This window comes from Xiphias gladius, chromosome 8 (assembly GCF_016859285.1).
Source record: "Xiphias gladius isolate SHS-SW01 ecotype Sanya breed wild chromosome 8, ASM1685928v1, whole genome shotgun sequence".
In the NCBI taxonomy this organism is placed as follows: domain Eukaryota; kingdom Metazoa; phylum Chordata; class Actinopteri; order Istiophoriformes; family Xiphiidae; genus Xiphias; species Xiphias gladius.
Genome location: NC_053407.1, coordinates 1,943,997 through 1,965,771, shown reverse-complemented (window position 1 = coordinate 1,965,771; position 21,775 = coordinate 1,943,997). Strand labels below are relative to the sequence as shown.

The 21,775-nt window shown below is 38.1% G+C and overlaps 1 protein-coding gene across 3 annotated transcripts in view; it reads right to left on the bottom strand.

The window, feature by feature from the left end:
• Positions 1-21,775, bottom strand: part of LOC120793475 (anoctamin-1-like) — a 122,052-nt gene that overhangs the window by 48,710 nt on the left and 51,567 nt on the right. Inside the window, exons 13-19 of one of the 3 annotated variants that reach the window (XM_040133595.1) lie at positions 19,778-19,789; positions 13,209-13,307; positions 9,910-9,984; positions 8,846-8,914; positions 5,943-6,144; positions 2,600-2,711; positions 2,372-2,429 (exon numbers count right to left, since the gene is read on the bottom strand). In XM_040133595.1, the coding sequence (XP_039989529.1) occupies positions 2,372-2,429; positions 2,600-2,711; positions 5,943-6,144; positions 8,846-8,914; positions 9,910-9,984; positions 13,209-13,307; positions 19,778-19,789 (627 nt within the window). The remainder of the gene's footprint in view (positions 1-2,371; positions 2,430-2,599; positions 2,712-5,942; positions 6,145-8,845; positions 8,915-9,909; positions 9,985-13,208; positions 13,308-19,777; positions 19,790-21,775) is intronic. The other 2 variants (XM_040133596.1, XM_040133597.1) reach the window with 2 other exon arrangements.

The window sequence follows — 21,775 nt, the reverse complement described above, 5'->3', positions numbered from 1 at the left end:
ACAATGGCATGATTGTTGGTGCCAGACAGGCTGGTTTGAGTATTTCTGAACTGCTGATCTCCTGGGGTTTTCAGACACAACAGTCTCTAGAGTTAACCCAGAATGGTACGAAAAAAAAAAAATTCCAGTGAGCAGCAGTTTGACAGAGCGGCTACAGTAACTCAGATAACCACTCTTTACAACTGTGGTGAGAAGAAAAACATTTCAGGATGAACAACACGTCCGACCTTGAGGTCTATGGACTAAAACAGTAGAAAACCACTTCAGGTTCCATTCCTGTCAGCCAAGAACGGAAACCTGAGGCTGCAGTGGGCACAGGCTCACCAAAACTGGAAAGATGACGACTGGAAAAACTTGGTCTGATGAATCTGGATTTCTGCTGAGGCAGCAGATGGTAGGGTCAGAATTTGACATCAAAAGCATGTATCTATGGACTCAACCTGAGTTGAGTCAACAGTCCGGGCTTGTGGTGGTGTAATGGTGGGGGGAATGTTTTCTTGGCTCACTTCGGGCTCCTTAATACCAATCAATAGTGGTTTGACTGCCACAGCCTGTCTGGGTATTGTTGCTGACCATATATATATCTTTATGGCCACAATTTACCTTCTTCTGATTGCTAATTCCAGCATGATAATGCAACATGTCACAAAGCAAAAGTCGTCTCAAACTGGTTTCATCAACATAACAATGAGTTCAGTATACTTTTGGTGGCGTCCCCAGTCACCAGATCTGAATCCAATAGACCACCTTTGGGATGTAGTAGAACAGGAGATTGGCAGCATGAATGTGCAGCTGACAAATCTTTAGAAATTATGTGATGCAATCATGTCAATATGGACCAGAATCTCAGAGGAAAGTTTCCCACGTCTTGTAGAATCCATGCAACAAAGAACTGTGGCTGTTTTGAGGGCATCAGTTAATTACACCACACTTATTATTTATTGATGTTCCTAATAAAGTGGTCGGCGAGTGTATGGCAGAAGATGAAGTTATGGAGTGTTTGTAATGTATATTAACTTTACAGTCAATAACCAAAAATCTGCCAATACATGTCTGTGGTATATCGTATGAGCAGCAAAAATATGAAATTAATGGTGACCATTAAAGTACTGAAATCGTTATGTAAAACAGTTATTAACACACACAATAAACACCACTAACTGCAGCACTGAGTCTCTCCAAACTCCCCAGGCAGCCAGGCGGCTAAGGAGCACTGAGTATGAAGTTCTGTCTGACACTGATACAGGAACAAATCTAGACAGACCTGAATCCCCCAGCTGGTATGTTCAGTATTCTTCAGTGTACTGGTAGCAGTTTGGTGTCTGCAGGAAGTGTAGGAGGCAATAAGTATTTACGGGAGCAGGTATCACTAGCAGTGGAGTCAAATCAAGCATCAGTACAGAACAATCTCGCACTATGGCAAGCTTCGGTGGAGAAAACATGCCAGACAGTCACCACCTGCACTAGTTAAAGAAAGATACACTTTGTCACAGCGCTCACGCAAGTTTCACACACTGTTTAAGGTTGTACTGCTTCTACTGCAATTTCTGGCAGTAGGACCATAGCCAGGATATTTGAAATACTGAGGTATTACAGGTCCAGATTCTAACAAGAACGTAACCCACCTAGAGAAATACATTTTTGCAAAATTCTACAAAAAATTCTGAGCATTTCTAGAAAAAAATCACAAAATTTCCGATTTCTTTCTTTCACTGTTCAGTTATGTTTGTTTTAAATAAATTTTCTCTTTCTTCATTTTTCATTCATTTTTACTTTTTGATCTAATTTGATTAGTTTCTGTCCAAAACAGTAAAATTTACTCTAAAAAGATTAGAATGTGCCTTAAAGAACCCAATATATGTAATGTCTGTGTAATCTGAGAATTGTAACTTTAGCTGTGGTTGGTTGTTAGTTTATATAAAATAGTTTATATAAAATATTAATATAGATTAGGCAAGAGAAAGTGACAAATTTTGTCATTGTCTGAAAAGCTGTGGCTATTTCTTGGAAGCAGCATACTGTATAACACTGAGTACTGCACATACCAAACTCAAAAAAAGTATCAGTAGAAAGGATTTAATCATTCATTTTGAGGCAGCACTGGGTTTCTCTTTTACGACACATTTCCAAGATTTTTACATAATAATAATACAAACATTGTAAAATACAAAAACCTCTTGAGTTTGAATTTATATCAGTTGCCAAAAACCTATTCACCAAGTTGAAAGTGAGCAATGTAAATGTCAAATAAAGTGGAGTACAAGGATATTTATAATAGCTAAAGGTATATAAAAAGTACTGCAACTCTAAACCCAGTGTATGGTTACAAAAAATTTTGTTTGCGGATTATTTGTGAAAGTGTAAACCTTACCTCTTCCATTCTGTAGGATTCAAACACATACAGGTAGCTGCCTGGTCTGCCTACCAGTCTGGAGGTAAAAATGAATGAAAGGGTTAATAGATAAAGAGTTTGTTATTTTAAAACATTTATTCATAATTTTTGACATTTACTTAAATTATATAAGAGTAGTTAAACATATTAGAATCACAGAAAAAGTAACTAAAAAATTACTCCTTAAAATATAATGAGGTTACCAACCTTCCCCTGAAGAAAGCAATGTAGATGATGGGGGTGAAAGCATTGAAAAACTTGAGAATGAATGTCTTGAAGATGAGTCTCTCCTCAAAACTCTTGTCTGTTTTAGGAACCTCTAAAAGTAAACAGACAATTTTACTTGATTTTTTATTTTTTATTTGCAATGATAAACAGGCAAACGGTTACTTCTGACCACAGGCCCTTCACCATCATCATCATCAAACAAATCATACGCTGTCACCTCTCTCACAAAGCCCGGTCAGCTTAGTCAAGCTATCTGTAAGTTATCTAACTCTGATAAGCCTAGCAATCTGGATAACAAATCTTACAAAGCCAGTTATAAACTTTTAATTAATGACAGTTCAACATCTATACGATTCATGTTGGGGACAAAGAACATGTAAATTGAATAACATACATTACATAACGTACCAGCATGTGAGCACAAGCAACACACACACAGGTATACAGGGGTTAAAAATTTAACACAATATTATCAACCTTTTATAGATTCAGAAATAATTTGACAAGACATTCACACCATCATTTTTCATCTAGAACAGACATTTGCTCTCATTCAAACTGCCTTTCGACTTTGATGAATGAATATGGTACTTGCCCATAATTATAACACGGACCAATAAGGCATTATGAGAATGCTTGCATATAATTAAAGCTGACTAGTATTCACCAATAATTTTACCAGGACCTTTGTTGAGTCTACTTTACAAAAATGAGAACCAACAACTTGTATTCACATCCAAGAAGTGTGATAGTCTGCCAACTATCAATAGTAGGCTTATCTTTGTTGGATTTTGGTCTGTCAACACTGTCAGTGTGGTTCGATCCCCAGCTCCTCAAGTCCACATGTCAAAGTGTCCTTGGCCAAGATACTGAACCACAAATTGCCCCCGATGTATCATTGGCATGTGAGTGTGTTTGTGATTGGGAATAGAAAGTGCAGTATGTATAGAAAAGCGCTGTATGAATGTGTGTGTGAATGGGTGAATCTGGCAGTAGTGTAAAAGTGCTTTAAGTGGTCAATAAGACTAGCAAAGCAAATTATAAGTGCAGTCCGTTTACCATGTATAAAAGCCTCCCAAATAAAAATCATGTAATTGAGATTGCAAAGAATACAGTAGTTGTTTATTTCAGACTACATCATTAAACCCATTAAGTTTCACCAAAATAAATTTGTTCTTGATAACTTCATAGCAAATCATAATCCAATTACCCTCATGGCAACCCATGGAATCAATCACATTACTCAGGAACCTATGCAATATTATGGCTCCTCCTGCGTAATGTGATGTTCTGTGACACAAAATTAGTTGTCTCCCAAATTTGGATTTCCAAAGTTTAACGTCTGCCTCGATGGAGTTACTCTCTTGAAAACCCCTGCTCTTTACAAAAAAGACATACGGCTTTATATATTGTAATACACCATTCAGCCACAATATTAAAACCATTAACTGGTTAAAATAAAATAATAAAATAATCTTGAAAATAAGCATAACCATAACCAATACAATAAACACACTATCTGTTACAAAGTAATAACGAGAAATTAAATGTCAAGGAATTCAATGGATATGGGATACTTGCTATTCCACCTCCAACAGCTACATAAGCCATTGTATACAACTGCCAATCTATGTGCAGCATAATATAATAACCCTCCTAACCTGAGCAACACTGAGTTAAGATCCAAAAACACTTTTTCACAATAAGCGACGACAGAGTAACACAATATCACAAAATTGGTCAAGAGAAACGTCTTTAAACTTTAAAATGGATAAGACAAAGTCCAGAAAAAGCAATTTCTCCTTTCCTGTTAAGAAACAACAACTCTGCATATGTCAGGAACTCGAGAGAAGACAGGAAAAATATTGGTACATAGAGTACAATGCATATTTTTATCAAAAAAGTCAAATGAGCTTTTTACTTGAATCACTGAGACAGGTTTTCTCTCTTTAACTTTTCCCTGTTTACCGTGTTCCTGGATTCCTGTCTGCTATCTCATTTATCCAGCTGACTTTAAGCATATTTATCTTGTCATTAAAGTATCTTCACTGCATCTACCTGCCTTTGTGTGTGTTTGCATTTGGGTCCTTATCCTTGAGATCCTAGCTGCATTGTGACACAAAGCCTGGCTCGGGCTTTGTTGTCCTCCCTCCTTTATCATTAGCTCAAACACAGATAACCCTTCAGCCTGCTTATCACACTTTTGGTTGAGCAACTGAATGGTAATAAGTAAAACTTTATTGGTAACCTTTATAGGTAACTTGGTCTTCTTCACTGTGCACCTCTTAACCAGGAAAACAACTTTGTCAGCTTTGTTGGCGAACTTTCGTACTTCATCCACTTACATGTGAAAATTATTTCTGTTATCTTCAGGAAAAATGTTCTTACCAGTCGCCGTGGTGATGCTATAGACTCGCTTAAAAGCCCTAGTTAGCCGGACACTTTGGCTAACTCCTGTCGAGTGAGGTCGAAAGAAAAGACGACAACAGCGATAAAACAAACCTCGATAAACTCATTTTAAGGCAACAGCACTAAAAATGTCTTTTTACGTAGGTGGTTTAGGCAAACCAAACAATGACGACTGACATTAGTGCAATTTGACAGTGCCTGCACAATGTTGGACTGATCTGATGACTTCCCGATGGTACTGCATGATGGATAAAAATTGATCTAAAGTGCTTAAAACTTTTGTACTATGTAAAGCAATCAACAATTTTCAGTATGTAAAAATGGACATTGTTAGTCCAGTGTTGCTGTGTCATTTAATGGAGTTGCAAAGAGGGAATAGTTATTTCAGATATTTAGGGTTCTTGCCATAAGAGCCAGGTTCATTTTTCTTGCTAGGTGACAAAAAATTGGAGCACTTCAAGGTGTGGAATGACATGAAACTCTCCTGTTTAAATCATCAGTACATAACATGAAAATTAGAAAATGTGGTTCTTTGACAAAAGTCAAGGTACAAGCATGTGGACACAAAAATGTAAGATGAGAAGACTGCGTTTCTGTTAAAAAAACTGTAATTGCAAAGCTTAAAATTCTGTGATGTCTGCACCCAAAGGTGAGCAGAAGCTAAAGATGACACGTCTTAGAAAACTGAGTACAATCTGCTGCCCCTAATGCATTCACTTTCATATTCTCGGTCAGTTTTTTTTTTTTTTGGATGATATTAGCAACTATGACGCCCAGGTTTGTTCCCAACTGCTAAAATATAGAGTTTTGAATTTGCTACAGTTCTGATTTGCACCTCCATCTATCATGATAGACATGTTACCTCTTTTTCTAGCGAACTGCCTGAGCCAGTTTTACATTTAGCCTAACTTACCTAACACAGTGAGCCATCGTGCCACAGCTCCGTACACCTCGTCCAGTATGAGGATGACCACCAGGTTGATGATGGCAGCAGTGGTTTTAACCGTCAGTTGTACATGGTTCCGTGTTATAGGATTGGAGCTCATATGGAGAGCAGCTTTGGTGGAGATCCGGTAGAGGATCACACCAAACACAATGGCAAAAGTAACACCAATCTGACAATGAAAAGGTTTGCAGGATTACAAACAGAATACAGTCCTGGTAGAAATTATTGGCACCCCTGAATTTCAAGTACAGAATTTAGAATATCTTCAGGAAAAAAAAATGCAAATTAACCAATTTTGTATGTTCAAAATATTTAATAAAATGTCCAAACTTGCTGAATAACAACAACAAAAAAGCTTTCATATAGAGAAAAAAAAAAGTACAGACATAAAATGTACGCTTGACACAATTATTGGCACCCTTTTGATGAATTTAAATTAGTTCCTCAAACAAAATGAAAAACAAATAAGAATTTTGAGTGTTCACATGACCTGAAATAACCAATGACTGATGGGTTTTACTGCATAAAAATTATTGTTTCCAATTTCTTTTTCACAGTAGTGAATACAAGAGACCTGTCTTAGAGCATCAGCAATGCTATTTTCAAAAAACTTAATTCCAGTGGCTACAAGGCAATCATCAAAGATCTTGAAATCCCAGTTTAAACAGATCGTAATGTTATCACAAAGTTTCAGAGTCATAAAACTGTTAAGATGCCTGCAGGACATGGTGTTTAGAAAAAACTCAATGAGAGAAGTCTGCGAAGGTTAATGCAGATTGTGGAAAAAACACCGCAAGGCATCTAAAGAGCTTCAGGCTGAACTGGAGCAATCTGGAGTGATGGTTTCAGCCTGTACCATACGCCACACACTAAACCAAATAGAGCTCCATGGGCTAAGGCAAAGGCGGACACCACTATTGAAAGAAAGGCACAAAAAGGCAAGACTGATGTTTGCAAAAATGTTTCATAGATAAGACAGTCTTTCTGGAATAATGTTCTGTGGACAGATGAAACCATAGTAGAACCCTTTGGTAATGCAGTGCATCAGTTTGTTTATAGGTGATGAAATTAAGCCCATAAGAAAAAGAGCAGCCTACCTACAGTAAAACATGGTGGAGGTTCTATCATGCTGTGGGGCTGCTTTGCTGTCTCTGGTACTGGAGGCACTGAATGTATCAAAGGAATGATGATATCAGAAGATTACCAAGGCATTTTAGAGCAAAATGTGTTACCCAGTCTCAGAAGACTAGGTTTGAGGTGAAGGCCTTGGGTTTTTCAGCAGGACAATGATCCGAAGCAGACATCCAGCAGCACAAAAGAATTCTGTAGTTGAAATGTTTTAAAATGTCCAGAAATGAGTTCTGACCTAAATCCCATTGATACCCTTTGAATTTTGCCAATGCAAAAAGGACTCCTGCAAACTTAAAAGAGCTTGAACACATAGAAATGGAGGAGTGGCAGAAACTACCAGCAGACAGATGTAAGAAGCTTCTAGATGGCTGCAAGAAATGTTTAGAGGCTGCCATTGTTGCCAAAGGTTCTGCAACCAAATATTGGTGAAGGGTGCCAATGATTGTATCTGGGGTACATTTTGTGTATTATTTCACTATTATGCATGTGCTGCGAGGGAAAAGAAATAATCATTCCATAACCTTGCTGTAAATCATCAGTGATGTACAATTTAAGGTGCATTCAAAAAGCATTCAGATCCATTCAGCTTTTTCACATTTTGTTATGTTGCAGCCTTTCACTAAAATCATTTAAATTAATGTCTACCCTGATCAATCTACACTCATTACCCCATAATGGCAAGGTGAAAACTGAATTTTATAAACTTTTGCAAATTTATTTAAAACTAAAAACTGAAATATTACATTGACATAAGTATTCACACCCTTTGCTATGACACTTGACATTTAGCTCGGGTTTCTCCAATTTCTCTTGATCATCTTTGAGATGTTTCCACACCTTGATTTGAGTCCACCTGTGGTCATTTCAATTGATTGAACATGATTTGGAAAGGCACACACCTGTCTATAGGTCTCACAGCTGACAATGCATATGAGAGCAAAAACCAAGCCATGAGGTCAAAGGAACTGCCTGCAGAGCTCAGATACAGGATTGGGTTGAGGCACAGATCCGGGGAAGGCTGCGAAAAATTTCTGCTGCATTGAAGGTTTCCAAGAGCACAGTGTCCTCCATAATTCTTCCCTGGAAGAAGTTTCGAACAATCAGGACTCTTCCTAGAGCTTACCGCCCAGCCAAACTGAGCAATTGGGGGAGAAAGGCCTTGGTAAGAGAGGTGACCAAGAACCCAATGGTCACTCTGGCTGAGCTCCAGAGATCCTGTGTGGAGATGAGAGAAACTTCCAGAAGGACAACCAACACAGCATCTCTCCACAAATCTCTGCTTTATGGCAGAGTGGCCAGATATAAGCCTCTCCTCAGTGAAAGACACATGAAAGCCTCTTGATGTTTGCAAAAAAGCACCTAAAGGACTCTCAGACTGTGAGAAACAAGAATCTCTGAGCTGATGAAACCAACATTGAACTGTTTGGCCTCAACTGTAAGCATCATGTCTGGAGGAAACGAGGCACTGCTCAGGCTGTAATTGCTGCCAAAGGTGCTTCAACTAGGTACTGAGTAAAGGATCTGATTATTTATGTTAAGTTTTACTTTTTTAATAAATTTGCAAAAAAAATTTAAGTTCAGTTTTCACCTGGTCATTATGGGGTAACTGAGTGTAGATTGATGAGGGGAAAAATGAATGTAAATGATTTTAGCATAAGGCTGCAACATAACAAAATGTGAAAAAGTTAAGGGGTCTGAATACTTTCTGAATGCACAGTATACCAAGAGGTTTTTCTTACCATTAACAGCATCATGACAACGTTAGTCATGTAGGCAGGGAGGCGGTCTCGATAAGTGAGCTTTTCCACCTACAATTAATAAGTAAAAACATATTCACAACAGCTGTAACTGTATAGGTATTGTGAATGTAGATGTTGCAATATGACTACGGCTGTCTTTCATCTTCTGTAAAGTGTTGAACAGAGCAAGGATGATTACAGCAGAAACATGTCAATTTGGCAGATTTTTCCCCATTAAACTTCCAAGGGGTATTGCAGCATGAGCTTCAGCAGAATTGCAAATCAAAACCCTCATGGAAAGCTGATTCCTGAACTACAGTGCTGGCATTTTTTTCAACTGCTGTTGAGTGGTGCTTATTAACCTCAAAGTTTTATTTATCCAGTGCAGCCCCTGTATGATATCAAATAGAGCAAGACAATTCACAAGCTTCTTTGGGACTCCTCACTGCATAGAGCAATGATGACGGGGGGGGGCTTTGCGACACTTGGTGGCAGAAAAGAGGACAGCATTTTGGCTTTTTTGAGATAAGAGTACACTATGTGCTTGCCGAAGCAACCCATTGGGGGAGCTGCAACCAAACCGCAGTTGAAAATGGAACACTTTTAAATGCTACTGCTGTCAGGGTCAGAGTGTAATCAAGAAGTTCCCGTAAAACATGGCCAGCACCATGTTCAAACACAGATACATAGCAAAATGCAAACCACTGCTAGAAGTTTAACTGTATTTGCACAATATATCAATCCATTCATTATCTATACCTGCTTAGCATTTACAGGGCCATGAGGGTCTGTGCACTGTTCCAGCGATTACAATATACAATATATGCAAATTGCAAATTAAAGTTAATCAGTTATACTGTATACAGCCAATTAACTAGGCATGTAAAGAACGCTCTGACTGCCGCAGGCGTAAGCATACAGACATAAAACATAGAGACACCTCTTGTGCACAAACTAAAGGGTTTGAGGCACATGGCAAAATATTGTGTGTATTGTAATATGAAGGAAGCTGTAGCACCTGGAGCTTGAGAGATACAAATATGTAGAGCCTACCATATAGTTACCTTGTTCTGTGATTTGTGATCTTTGCACATAGACTTCTGCATGACTCTGAATTCATATTCGGCCCTGGGGTGGTCCTGTAATGGTGACACAAAAAGAAATGACAGATGACAGTGAAACACATAGAAGAGCAGTTAAATTAAAGTGGAATTACCAGGTGGATATGTGTACCAGTGGTAGAAGAGTCTAGTCGTATCACATAACACAGATGTGATTTGCAAGAAAACTTTATTTATCTTGGACGATTTTTTTTGTTTTCAGTGCTGTCAAATAACTGTAGGTCAGATAGAATAAAAAGATCAAATATAATATATAATTATACTTTCTGATATCCTGCTGGTGCATTATATTGGTTTAGAAAGTTTTGGTAAGCATGACATATATTAGGTATATCTGGTGAAGTGCTATGATAAAGTATGATGAAGTACAATGTAACATTGTAAAGAAATGCAGGACTTTTTTTTTTTTTATTTACATTTTGCTGCTCTCCAACACACCTATCCCATATTCAGGTATGCAAAAATACTGTATTGTTTCACTTATTTCAGGGCATTTAGCTTTGTTCTCTGATACCCTCCACTGGTACCCTCCAAAACAGCTGTCAGTAGTTTTTCAGACTTCTGAACATAAGCTCCTTCCAGGGGATCAATGTACTGACTCACAATTGTGCTACTACATTGGAATTCTCCAGTGAAGATGCCCAGAAATGTTTACACCAAATTACTGATGTAAGCGAACATAGTTCTACTATAGACTGGAAAGTTAGGTTGGAGAGAATGCAAAAAGAGATGCTTGTTGATGCATGGGCTAACATTGAGTGAATTTAGGAGAAATAATAAAAAAACACCCAGAAGACTGTGAATTCAGAAGGTTCCAACTATTGGGAAGTTTTAATCAGGTTAGTGTTATGTGTACGCTCTAAAAGCAAGTTTATACAAAAGTATGTTAATGTGTATGCATTTCAGGGGGGGCTGTAATCTAGTTTTGAGGATTGTTTTGTTTGTGTTGTGCCTCAGAACTATGGTCTATTGTCTTTTAGTAGGTCCTGCTGTTACGTGGCCAGACAGTTTTTTTTACTATGTTTGTACCTGCCCCTAACTTATTTGGACTTGATTCTGAGCTCCAGGCTTGTTTGACATTCCACATCAAGTTGATAAATAATTTGCTGTGTTCATTGGAATTTGTATGTTTATTTTACACATTTACACATTGCTACCTATTAAAGTCTAAATATTCATGCAATGATGATGTGGGGCAGTATTATTTAAGCAAGAGCCTAACGTTTTTCTGATCATTTAACCTTTTTCATAATATTAACTGTCTACTTGGTCGCTTGCCTAAGACATGCAACAGATTAACAGGGGCTCAACTAGGATTGATGCCATCATAATACCAGGGGCCATCAGTCCACTGAACCAGTCCAGGATGTCTGTCTGCAGCCAGAGTGAGGGGCTCAGTTTCAGAGCATCCAACAGGTGTGAATCATGGCAACCAACTTGAGAAAAGTTTGGTTAGTAAAGAAGGGACTGCTGCGCCTGTCTGCTGATGAGATCTTCCAAGTTCACCTCATCGGGATCCAGCTACGTTGGACAAGCAGGTTGAAAAATAAGTGTTTTGAAGATGTTTGCTCATAAATGTCACATGCAACTTTGTTGGAGTTAGAAGACAAGGGTTTGTCCCAGTTATTGTGTTTGAGAGATGTAAATGACAAGATGATTTCAGGACATACCCAGTGTGTAAAAACTGTACATAAATTTCAGTTGCTCAAAAAGTTTCCTGCTGTAGCTGTCTTTTATGCTGAAACACATGCTACAGATAGAAACGACAGCACAATACCCTACAGTGACACTTCTAAAACTGACGTTCTTGAGCTTCATCTCAATAGTCAGCATAGTGCTCCACTTACCTCTTACACTAGTGACCAACAGCCATCTGCTGATGACTGTAACCATTCCAGCAGCACATGTCAGCCAGTCAGCTCGTTGTATTTTTTTTAGAATTTTTTTTAAACTTTATTTATAATGGTAAATGGAGAGAATATGTGGTTATACTGAGTATGAAAATACTGTAATAAATTCTGCAGCGAGGAGTCAATGCAGCAACAGCGTTTTTCTGCCTGCTCACTTCACCTTTTTCATCAGATTAACTGTTTGCAAGGTTGGGAATGCCTGGGAACTGCAACATTGTTGGATGAAATTCAGTAACTGCAGTCAACAGGAAGGAAGGAAAAGAAAGCACATATTTTTTTCATCTGTGTTTTCAATTATTTCTTAATATTTTGTCTAAAACTAGCTACAGTTTGTGTCCTCAAACCATTTGACTTATTTGAAAAATGAGACGACTTTTTATCAAAATAACTGTCAAAACTTCAAAAGGTCCTTTCTAGTATCCACACTGCAAAAAAGACTATTCAAAAAAGAATAATAACTTCTTTAGAGTGATTGAATACTTTTTGTAGTGAAAGATGAATCATATTCAAGAATCATTGCATATGATTACTGAACTTGTTTCAAGGTAACTGGTCTTGATTTCTCTTAGAAAGGTGCTGAATATATTTTTCAGCTTCAGTTTAGGAGAAACAAGCCTGAAAAGTGATTTGTATGGTTGAACCACTCAGATCTCAAATATCTATAAGGAGAACCTTAGATGGATCTGCTTATTTCCAAAAATCAAACCTATCTTTTGTTATCTTACTTGGCTGAATTGTTTATTTTCCGAAAATAATTTATTATATTAGGAAAATAATCACATATTATTAGGGTTCCAACCATCAACAGTGTTGTAACTGAACTGTTTTTGTTAGATTTGTTTTTGTTTTTATAGTTATGCCAGATTTCTTGTAAAAAGGATATCACAGCATAAACTGTACAAGGTGCAAATGGGAAATCGGCAAGATGGAGATGGCAGAGATCTGGCCAGACACTAAAATGGATCCATGTACGGTACATTGTTAGAGGGTGCTATATTAAATGCAAAACATGTTTTAGTGTTCTAACTCTTTAACCGTACATCTTTATTTCAAATAGCTTATATTTCTGCATTGGATGCATTGAGCTGAATCACATGATATAGGCTTTGCCCCTTTCCGTCTTTTTTGTTTTTGCAAATCTGCACAACATGCAAAACCTTCTTTTGTCAATTTTGCTCTTTTTTTCCCCTAAAGATGTTAAATTGGTGTCTGGAACCTGGCTGGTAATTATTGTTCTTTAGATTTTTAATGTTGTGTTTTTGGTACAGAACTTTGATGTTTGTCTATACAGTGTTAGTGTGTGTACAGTTTTGGAAATATAGTATCACTCACCAAAACGTTCTTCCACTGACACCAAACTGCATAGACCAACTCTGGATGTGATCCAGATCTACCATGCCAACTCTGGTCCAAATCCAACCATAGGTGGTGCTGTAACACATTTTTCCTATTTTCTCAGTATTATATTGTTGAAATGTCACAATATTGCTATGTGCAACCATTACATTGTCCTGGTAATGAAAATGCAGTTTGGTGCAAATCCATGAATCGAGTGAGCTGCCACAATTTTTTTTTATATTTGAATTTGAATTTTTTTTACAATTTGGAATACTTTATCATAATTTCATATTTTCTCCCAATGACACCAAATTGCATGTGCAAATGCAGTATGTCCTGAAGTAATGTCATATAAGTTCTGGTGAAAACCTAATGATGTTTCATATTTAACAATTAATTTATGTAAAGTGAAGAAACAAATCCTGCCATTTAGTTTTCTGAATAATACCATGGAAATCTTCTAATCAACAGAAGCGTTAGCTTTTGTAGATTTTTAGGTTTTGTGATAACAGATCATTTCATAGAGAACAGATCTATTTATAGGAATGAATACAGGGATGATTTCGATGGAAAGTTTGTTTTCATTAGTGGCTGTTGACACCTCTCCCAGTTGCTGGTTTTCATGTTGTGGCTGAATGGAAACAAGTTGAATGCATTTCCTTCCTCACAAAACATTTACTTGTGAGTAGTGATATATTAATATGAGAGTGGAAGACAATGAGATCTTCACTCTCAGAAGGACAAGGCTAAATGGATCAAAAATATCTGAAATGAAGAGTGTGTCAAACTGCACCACAGGAGTAAAAAAGAGAGGGAAAGGGAGGAAGAACTGTTTATCTCCTTGAAAGCCCAACTTCACACTGAGGGGAAGGAGAACAAGAGGTTGATGGCCACCAGTGGTAAAGCCTGGAGATAGGCTGCACAGCAGCAGGAAATGGAGGAGAGCCTGCAGAATGATTCACACTGAGGAGCAGCTGAAAATAAAAATAAAAAGTCACGAGTGTAGAGAAACAGCTGGAAGCTTGCACAGAGGCCCACCATCAGAGCCTGACTGATCTGAGCCGAAAGACACCTTCCCACACACCCCAACAACCCCTCCTACCCTTCCACCCACCACACACCTACCCCTTCCTACCCCTTACAGGGGGCAGCTGTTTCCTCTGACAGCTTCAGGGATGCAGAACAGGTAGACACAAGTAGGCACGTTGATAAGCACAACAGTAGAGTCCCAGCTATACTCACCACCTGAGCCACTGGAACGGTTTTAATGTCAAATAGACTTTAAAAGAAACATTGTGTAAGATAATGATGGGAACACTCACAGCTAGAGTAAAAGTGAACAGAGGAAAAAAAGCTTGAGGTGAAAGGTCAGGAAATAATCACAGCACTTCAAGAGAGGGCACATCATATCATATTATAAAGTCTGATGGCAGTTATAGTAGCTGCAGTGTATGGAACCTGGAAGTGGGATTTTTCTGCGATAAATTATGAAATTAAACACTCTTACCCTGAAAAATGTGTTAATACTAGTAAATAAATCGATATATAAGTTGTGGATCAATATTGACATGTTTGCACAGCTTCTGACATTAATAAGTGAAAAAAAAATTTCTCTTTTTGATTGTTTCAGAGTGTGTTTATTCCACACATGGCAGTGGCAATTTTTGAGCCTGTAGTTTATATAGAAATGTAGAAATATACAGTTGAATGCAAAGGTTTGGTCATCTATAGACAAATTACCGATTTTGTTGATTTTTAAAGTGAAAGATGTAAATACAACCCCTGCAGAACACAGACATTAAAAATTTGCCTTTCTTCAAATGTCAATGCACTGTTACTTTTAATTTCATAAACTTAAAAAAAAAACAAAAAAAATCAAACAGTAATTGTGGCATGTGTAAAAGTTTGGGCCCCCGTAGTCCCTAGTGCCACTGGCTGCCACACAACCCCAAACAATATTTCCCACCCGATGCTTAACAGTTGGCAACGTTGGTCCTTTTTCCTCCAAACACACCTTTCGTGATTGTGGCCAAAGAGCTTAATTTTAACTTCATCTGTCCACAGCAGATGTTTCCAGAACAGCTCCGGCTGATTCAGATGTTCCTTTGCATACTACACCACCGCTCCTGTGTCAGCTAAACCCTCCTGCAGCTCCTGTGCAGTCTTGTGGGGTTTTGCCTCGACTTTCTGTCCAGCAGACCTGCAGTTTTATCTGAAAGTTAAAGATCTTGTCTTGACTTCCACGGTTCCCCTTAGCTTTCATTTCTTATAGACATTTCTGACAGTGGAAATATCCAGCTGGAATCACTCTGATAACCTTTTTAAAGCCTCTCCTGCTTTGTAGGAAACAATTAGATTCATTTTTCCATCCTCAGTCAGTTGATCAGAGTAGCCCATTGTTGTTGAGTGTCACCACAAGGTTTGGAGAGTCAGAGAATCTATCAGCTCTGCAATTGTCATCAGCTGGTAATTCCTGACACTTCTTGACCTACTTTACAAATCCTAACAAGAAAATTAAGGCGTAATGAGTTAATGAAGCTCTCAGTGTTTTTCTACTTTTTAAGTTCATGATATAAAAAGTAACAGTGGATTAACATTTGAAAAAAGGCAATTTTTTAATGTCTGTCTGCTGCAGGGGTTGTACTTACCTCTTTTCACTTCAAAAATCAACGGAATACGTAATTTGCATCCAACTGTATCATAAAGTGATCCTATTTGCCATCTCCTGTTGTAGTATATGGTATTTGCATCCATCCCAGGCTCCATTCAGTGTGACTGTTAGAGAGAGAAGCAGCAGCAATAAAGTAAGCAAAGTGATACTGATACGAAGCAAACATGAAGCCCTTCGTTCTCTGGTATGATCTCTCACACCTGGAGCGTGATGTAGTGTTTCAAAAAATGAGCTAACAATATTGATTTCAGTTTGAACATTCTAACTGATTGGGGGAATGTGCACTTTTGAACTGGCTACTGCCATGTTTGTGACACACAGACATTCTTGTTGTTATGCATGGTTTATGTGTGTACACATCATTTATACATGTGGCCCCTGGGCTGTATTACATTTGGTGATTTAGTAAATGAAAAACAACAGCAAACATAATCCTAAAAACAACTTGCAAGTTGTTGTAGAGTGGTGTATTTTAGTTTTCCATATTAAAACTTGCCTTGATAAGATTGTATAATGGCCAATTAAGGAGCCAGATATATAAACAATGCAAAAGAACAAAACCATACATACCCCATTTCCCACTTAAACTGGTATTTATAAAATACAAATCTGCAGTGAGAATTTGTTCGCCTCACATGTACTTCAGACAAGTGTACACATGGTTTTCCGGAGTGATCTGTGGGTAATATAATATGATGCAGATGGGAAAATAAGGCGAGAGACAGAATCTAATTAGAAAACATTATTTGTTTAGGTTTGTTTATAAACATTGGTGGCATTTATTTCCCAGTTTATTATCATTTATTTGATCCTTGATTGTGAAGGTTCACGGCACAGGTAGTACACGTAAAATGATTTGCTGTTAGGGCTAGGGGGATTTAATTACCACTAAGCCTTATGGACCAGCTACTAATAGACCACTCATACGAGAAATGTCTTGGTTGCCAAAACCAGAAACATTGAGGCATTACCCACAACCCAGGTGAGCTCAGCTAGCTTTCCACCATTGTTCCACTCCTTCCCTGCAGTGCCGCACACTCGACTGTATGGTTGGGATAGCTTGCCCAGGTCGATGCATGTAATGACAACTGCTCTGGCTCTGTTGGAGAACCTTGCAACACAAGCAGTTCAACTGCACTTCTCATTTGCTGTTGGACAGCACTTTGTGTGATGTGTTATGACCAACACTGGAGAAGAAGGCAGAAGTATTGATATGCAAACAGCCGATCATGGGTAGGTCATTTATCCATCCAGGGATAATGAGTGGGAGTGAAAATGAGGCCAGGCTGAGTGCCAGTTTCACAACCACTTAGATTTATAAAAGAGAACCATGTGTACACAGCTTTAAAAATTTGATGAAAAGAATGCAAATGCATATTTCTGCCAAGTCATATTTAAACTGCAGTAACACTGAGATCATACTAGAAACCTTTTGTGCTGTAACTCTTTTCTTAAATATATATGTTAACAAATTGGTGAATGTTTCTTAATTGGCCTGTTTTTTGTAAACAGTCACATTTAAAAATACTGACTCTTGATTTTTTTTTTTTTTGAATCAGCCTTTAAAAACATGCCATGTGTCATTGTAATTGTTGTCATTAAAATCCCCAAATTTTCAGGAACAATACCGTCTGTGTCCTCAATAGAACCTTAGTTCTATATAATGTCATGTACACGGTTTTACAGAGGGAGATCTGGATATGATAGGGATGGAAAAACTGGAAATGGAAATATCTGGTGAGAGACCACATATCCGTATTCTGCATATGATTTTTCAACAAACCTTAAAGTTTCAATCATGATTTTTTAATGACCATATCTTCATTTTATGGTTTTCTTCTTCTTCTTTTTTTATCCTGAGGCACTTTTTAAAAAACCTGTTATATGAAGTTATATTTACAATCAGATGATTAAGGGCATGTCTATGTCCATTTGTAGCTAACTGTGGGAAAAGAAAGCAGGTTGGTATATGTGTGCATAATGTTACAGTGAGCTAAATTCATAAAACAGAGCCATGCATAAGCACAGTTTCATAATTCTGACAAAAAGCATGTGTATGCGTACTGTATTTGGACAGTTACACATTTTTTGTAACTCTCACATTCAATTTGAAATAAAATAACGGATACTAAATTAAAATGCATTCTCAGCTCTAATTTGAGTAGGTTGACATCAATAGAAAGAACTGTGTGGGAGATATTGACCTTTAAACACAGGGCTAAAAGTTTAGGGCTTCAAAAGTAAATGGATAGACACACATGAAGTCAAACAAAATCACTATATGTAATATTTTGTAGGAAATCCTTTGCAGTCAGTGAGGGCCTGAAGTCTTTGACCCAGAGACATCAGCAGACATTTTTTAATCTTCCCTGGTGACGCTCCCCAAGACCTTCACTACAGACACTGTCATCATTTTCCTTGTTGTGGGGTCTCTCTAGGTTTACTCTGGTCTTCACCAAGTGGAACGCTGCTCAGTCGGACTGAGATCAGGTAACTGACTCGGTCAGTCGAAGATATTCCATCTCCTCACTCAGAAAAGCTCTTTGTTTTTTCTATAGCTGATGTTCAGGATCGTTGTCCTGCTGAATGATGAAATGTCATCCAATGGGTTTTTTCCTGCATTTGACTCTGAGCACAGATCATCCTGTTGCTTCTGTCAGCAGTGAAATCTTCAATTAGTGCCAGTGTGCCAGTTCAGTTGGAAGCCATACATGTCCAAGACATAATCTCTACCATTTTCTCTTTTGATGACAAGGGGGGGGTTTGCTTCATTAGTCAATAGAACTTTGTTCCAGAACTCTACTGGTTTCTTTTTTGTGTGTTTTTTGAGAACTGCAGCCTGGTCTTTCTGTTTTTGAAGTTTACAAAGGGTTTGCATTTTGTGGTGAATCCTCTGCGGTTATGGTCATGAAGTCTTCTCTTGATCGTTGACAAGGAAACATCCAGTTACATCCTGGAGAGCATTCTTGATTTGCTGTGCAGTCATAAAGGGGTTTTTCTTCACCATGCAAATGATTTTCTGCTCATCCACAAGACTCATGCTCCTCTGTCTACCAGGTCATTTGCCATTTCCTAGTTTTCCTGAGAGCACCTGCCTTTTTAGAATGTACCCAACTGTTGATTTTGGCAAACCAGTTAACTTTGATATCTCTGTGATAGATTTCTTTCTTTCTTTGCATGGTCACCTCTTCACTCCTCATGTTTGACAGACAACTCCACCTCAATCTAAATGGCAACTCTCAGTCAACTGTGAGACTCTTGTGAGTTTTTTTGCGCATGGACTTACATTGAAATGACACATATCTGCCCAAGAAGCAGTTAGTAGCCATGTGTCCAAGTACTTTTGGACACTTGCAGTTTGGGCAGCATTTGTTTAAAGGACTATATTTCCGACACAGTTCTTCCTATATTGATGTAAATCTACACAAGCTAAAGCTGAGACCCTGACATAAATCCCAGCTTTGTGACGCTGATGAAACAGATTTGATTAAGTCTGCTGACACAGATTCTAACTCAGTTCTTCAGGAATTGTTTAGGCTGCATCTCCTGTATTCCTGCCTCTGAGCTTTGATTGATTGATCACTTGTACTCTGTGCAGTTGGGTGTCATGTTTTTTTTTTTTTGTTTTTTTTTTAAGGCAACATTTTATTCACTAAGGGATTTAGTTTTTTTTGTGTGTCTGAAGCAATTCTGGTGATATATTGATGGAGAAAAACCTCAGTTACAGTGTGTAGTACACCATGTAAGTAGAACAAAAACTACATTTGCAAATACCATCTATAAAACACATGAGCTTTGTGTGATGTGTTGTGATCAGAGGTTGGCAGCAGCAGCAGAAAGGCTACAAAGAGTAAGGAGAGAACTTTATCTAATAGTAGAAATTTATCCAAACCTTGAGAGCTTCCTGTGAAAAATAAACCCAGAGAGACAGAAAAAAGGGGGGGTGGGGTAGGGGGGTGTCAGTGTTAGTAAAAACAACCAGGATAACCTAAATCAGATTATTACATTGTTTTCACAACACACTTTTTCTGTATTGAAGAGGAATTGAATAGTTTTTGGAAAAGACTTTTATTTTATACTACTCAGGGGCAAATCCACACCACACACTTTCCGACCAGATAGGGGTGTGAGCAGAGTCCAATTACCCACATGGACAGTTATAGAATTTGTTTTATCTGCACCCATATAACAATAAAAAAGAGCAGTCAGGCCATCAGACAAGTCGCGAACTACTCCCCACACAGTCCACTGTAAACACCCTCTACACTTTAATCTACAGTGCCAGCACTTAAAAGTGTTATACCCTAGCATTTAATTCATATATTGTGTATATAAATTGTGTAACTATATTGTGTAGAACATTTCAACTCACTGCAATATACAGTATGGCCTACATTTACAATTACACTTTAGCTTTTGGGAGGTCTCTTTTCGCACACCAGGAGTTGAGGTGTAGGATTACTGTCAGATCATTGTTTCATAAATCACACATACATCCATAATAAAAAAACTGCCAGCACCCGATACAGCTTCAGGAGGGGAGAGAGCAAGAGAGACTGTCGCTATCATCGCATGGAAAACCAAATATTATAATGAAAGATAAAAATTCACCAGTCCAACGCATAGTCACTATAGAGAACGACTGTGACCCTAATTTCAGGCCAAAGTGTTTTTGTTTAAATGTTATCTAAAAAGTAAAAGCAAAAATGTTTTTTGTTCAGTTATCAGACAACTGAATGAGTATGAAATAGTAATTAAATAGTGGCACACATTCACACTTTGCCTGTGTTTTGTCTCTGAAATGACAACAGCTGTTTCAGGGGAAGTTTTCTTTCTGTACCCGGGACAAGGGGGATGGTTCTTTGACTTATTTAAAAAAGACTGCAGTTTCTCACCTTATGACACTTCTATGTCACAGTTCAGCAGTAGGACCCAAACCTGTCCTGTAGTAAAAATGTCTTACGTTGTTCTGCTAATGGGCCATTAGGGCAACATTTGGCAGGAACGCTTGGCCCCCACAAACCACACAGCAATATATAAATTGCCAACTGATTGTTAAAATAAGTTTTGCATTACCATGGTTGATAATAACAACTAATCTATTGCCTTTCTTTTGTTTTGAAAATGTGCCATGTATGAACAGGACCTTCTTCACTGTAGCATACATCCTGTTTCATATTTCTGTGATTGTGGTACTGTGTTAACCATGTCTCATAGATCTTTGACTAAATATCTGAAACTCTGTGTAAAAGATTATGATTATGTAGCTGGCACAGTCCCTGTATGAAATTAAATAAAATGAGACACTTCACAAGTTGCTGTGGGTCTCCTTTCTGCATAAAGTAGTGCTGAGAGGGCGACTGTGCAACACCTGGTGGCAGAAAAGAGAACAGCGTGTTGGATTTTATGGGGCTGGAACAGCGTTGGAGGACACTGTTCTAATATGACTGCAACTACACCGCAGGGGTGCTGCAGACTCGCCACGGTGGAAAAGTATGACACTTGGAAGTGCTGCCACTCTACTGTACTTCAGTTGTGAGTGCATTTTTCCTGTGTAATAATTATCAGGGAGGGATTGAGAGCAACATTTCAGTTATCCTCCAAATTAACTAATCTAGATTACATGTTGTCTCATTTCCAAACTGTGTTTTTTGACCGCTCAGACTTTGTTGTGGTGATGTCACCTTGTTCCCAGATCTCAGCAACAATGTATGATAAGTATGACGTTGTTTTGGCTAAATGGTGTGTGTGTGTGTGTGTGTGTGTGTGTGTTTATGTGTGTCTGTGTGTGTGTGTGTGTGTGTGTGCGTGTGTGTATCATACCATTCAGCCAAAACAAGGTAACTGGTTTTGATGTCGTGGCCGATCGATGTATGTACAAGTTGCTGGG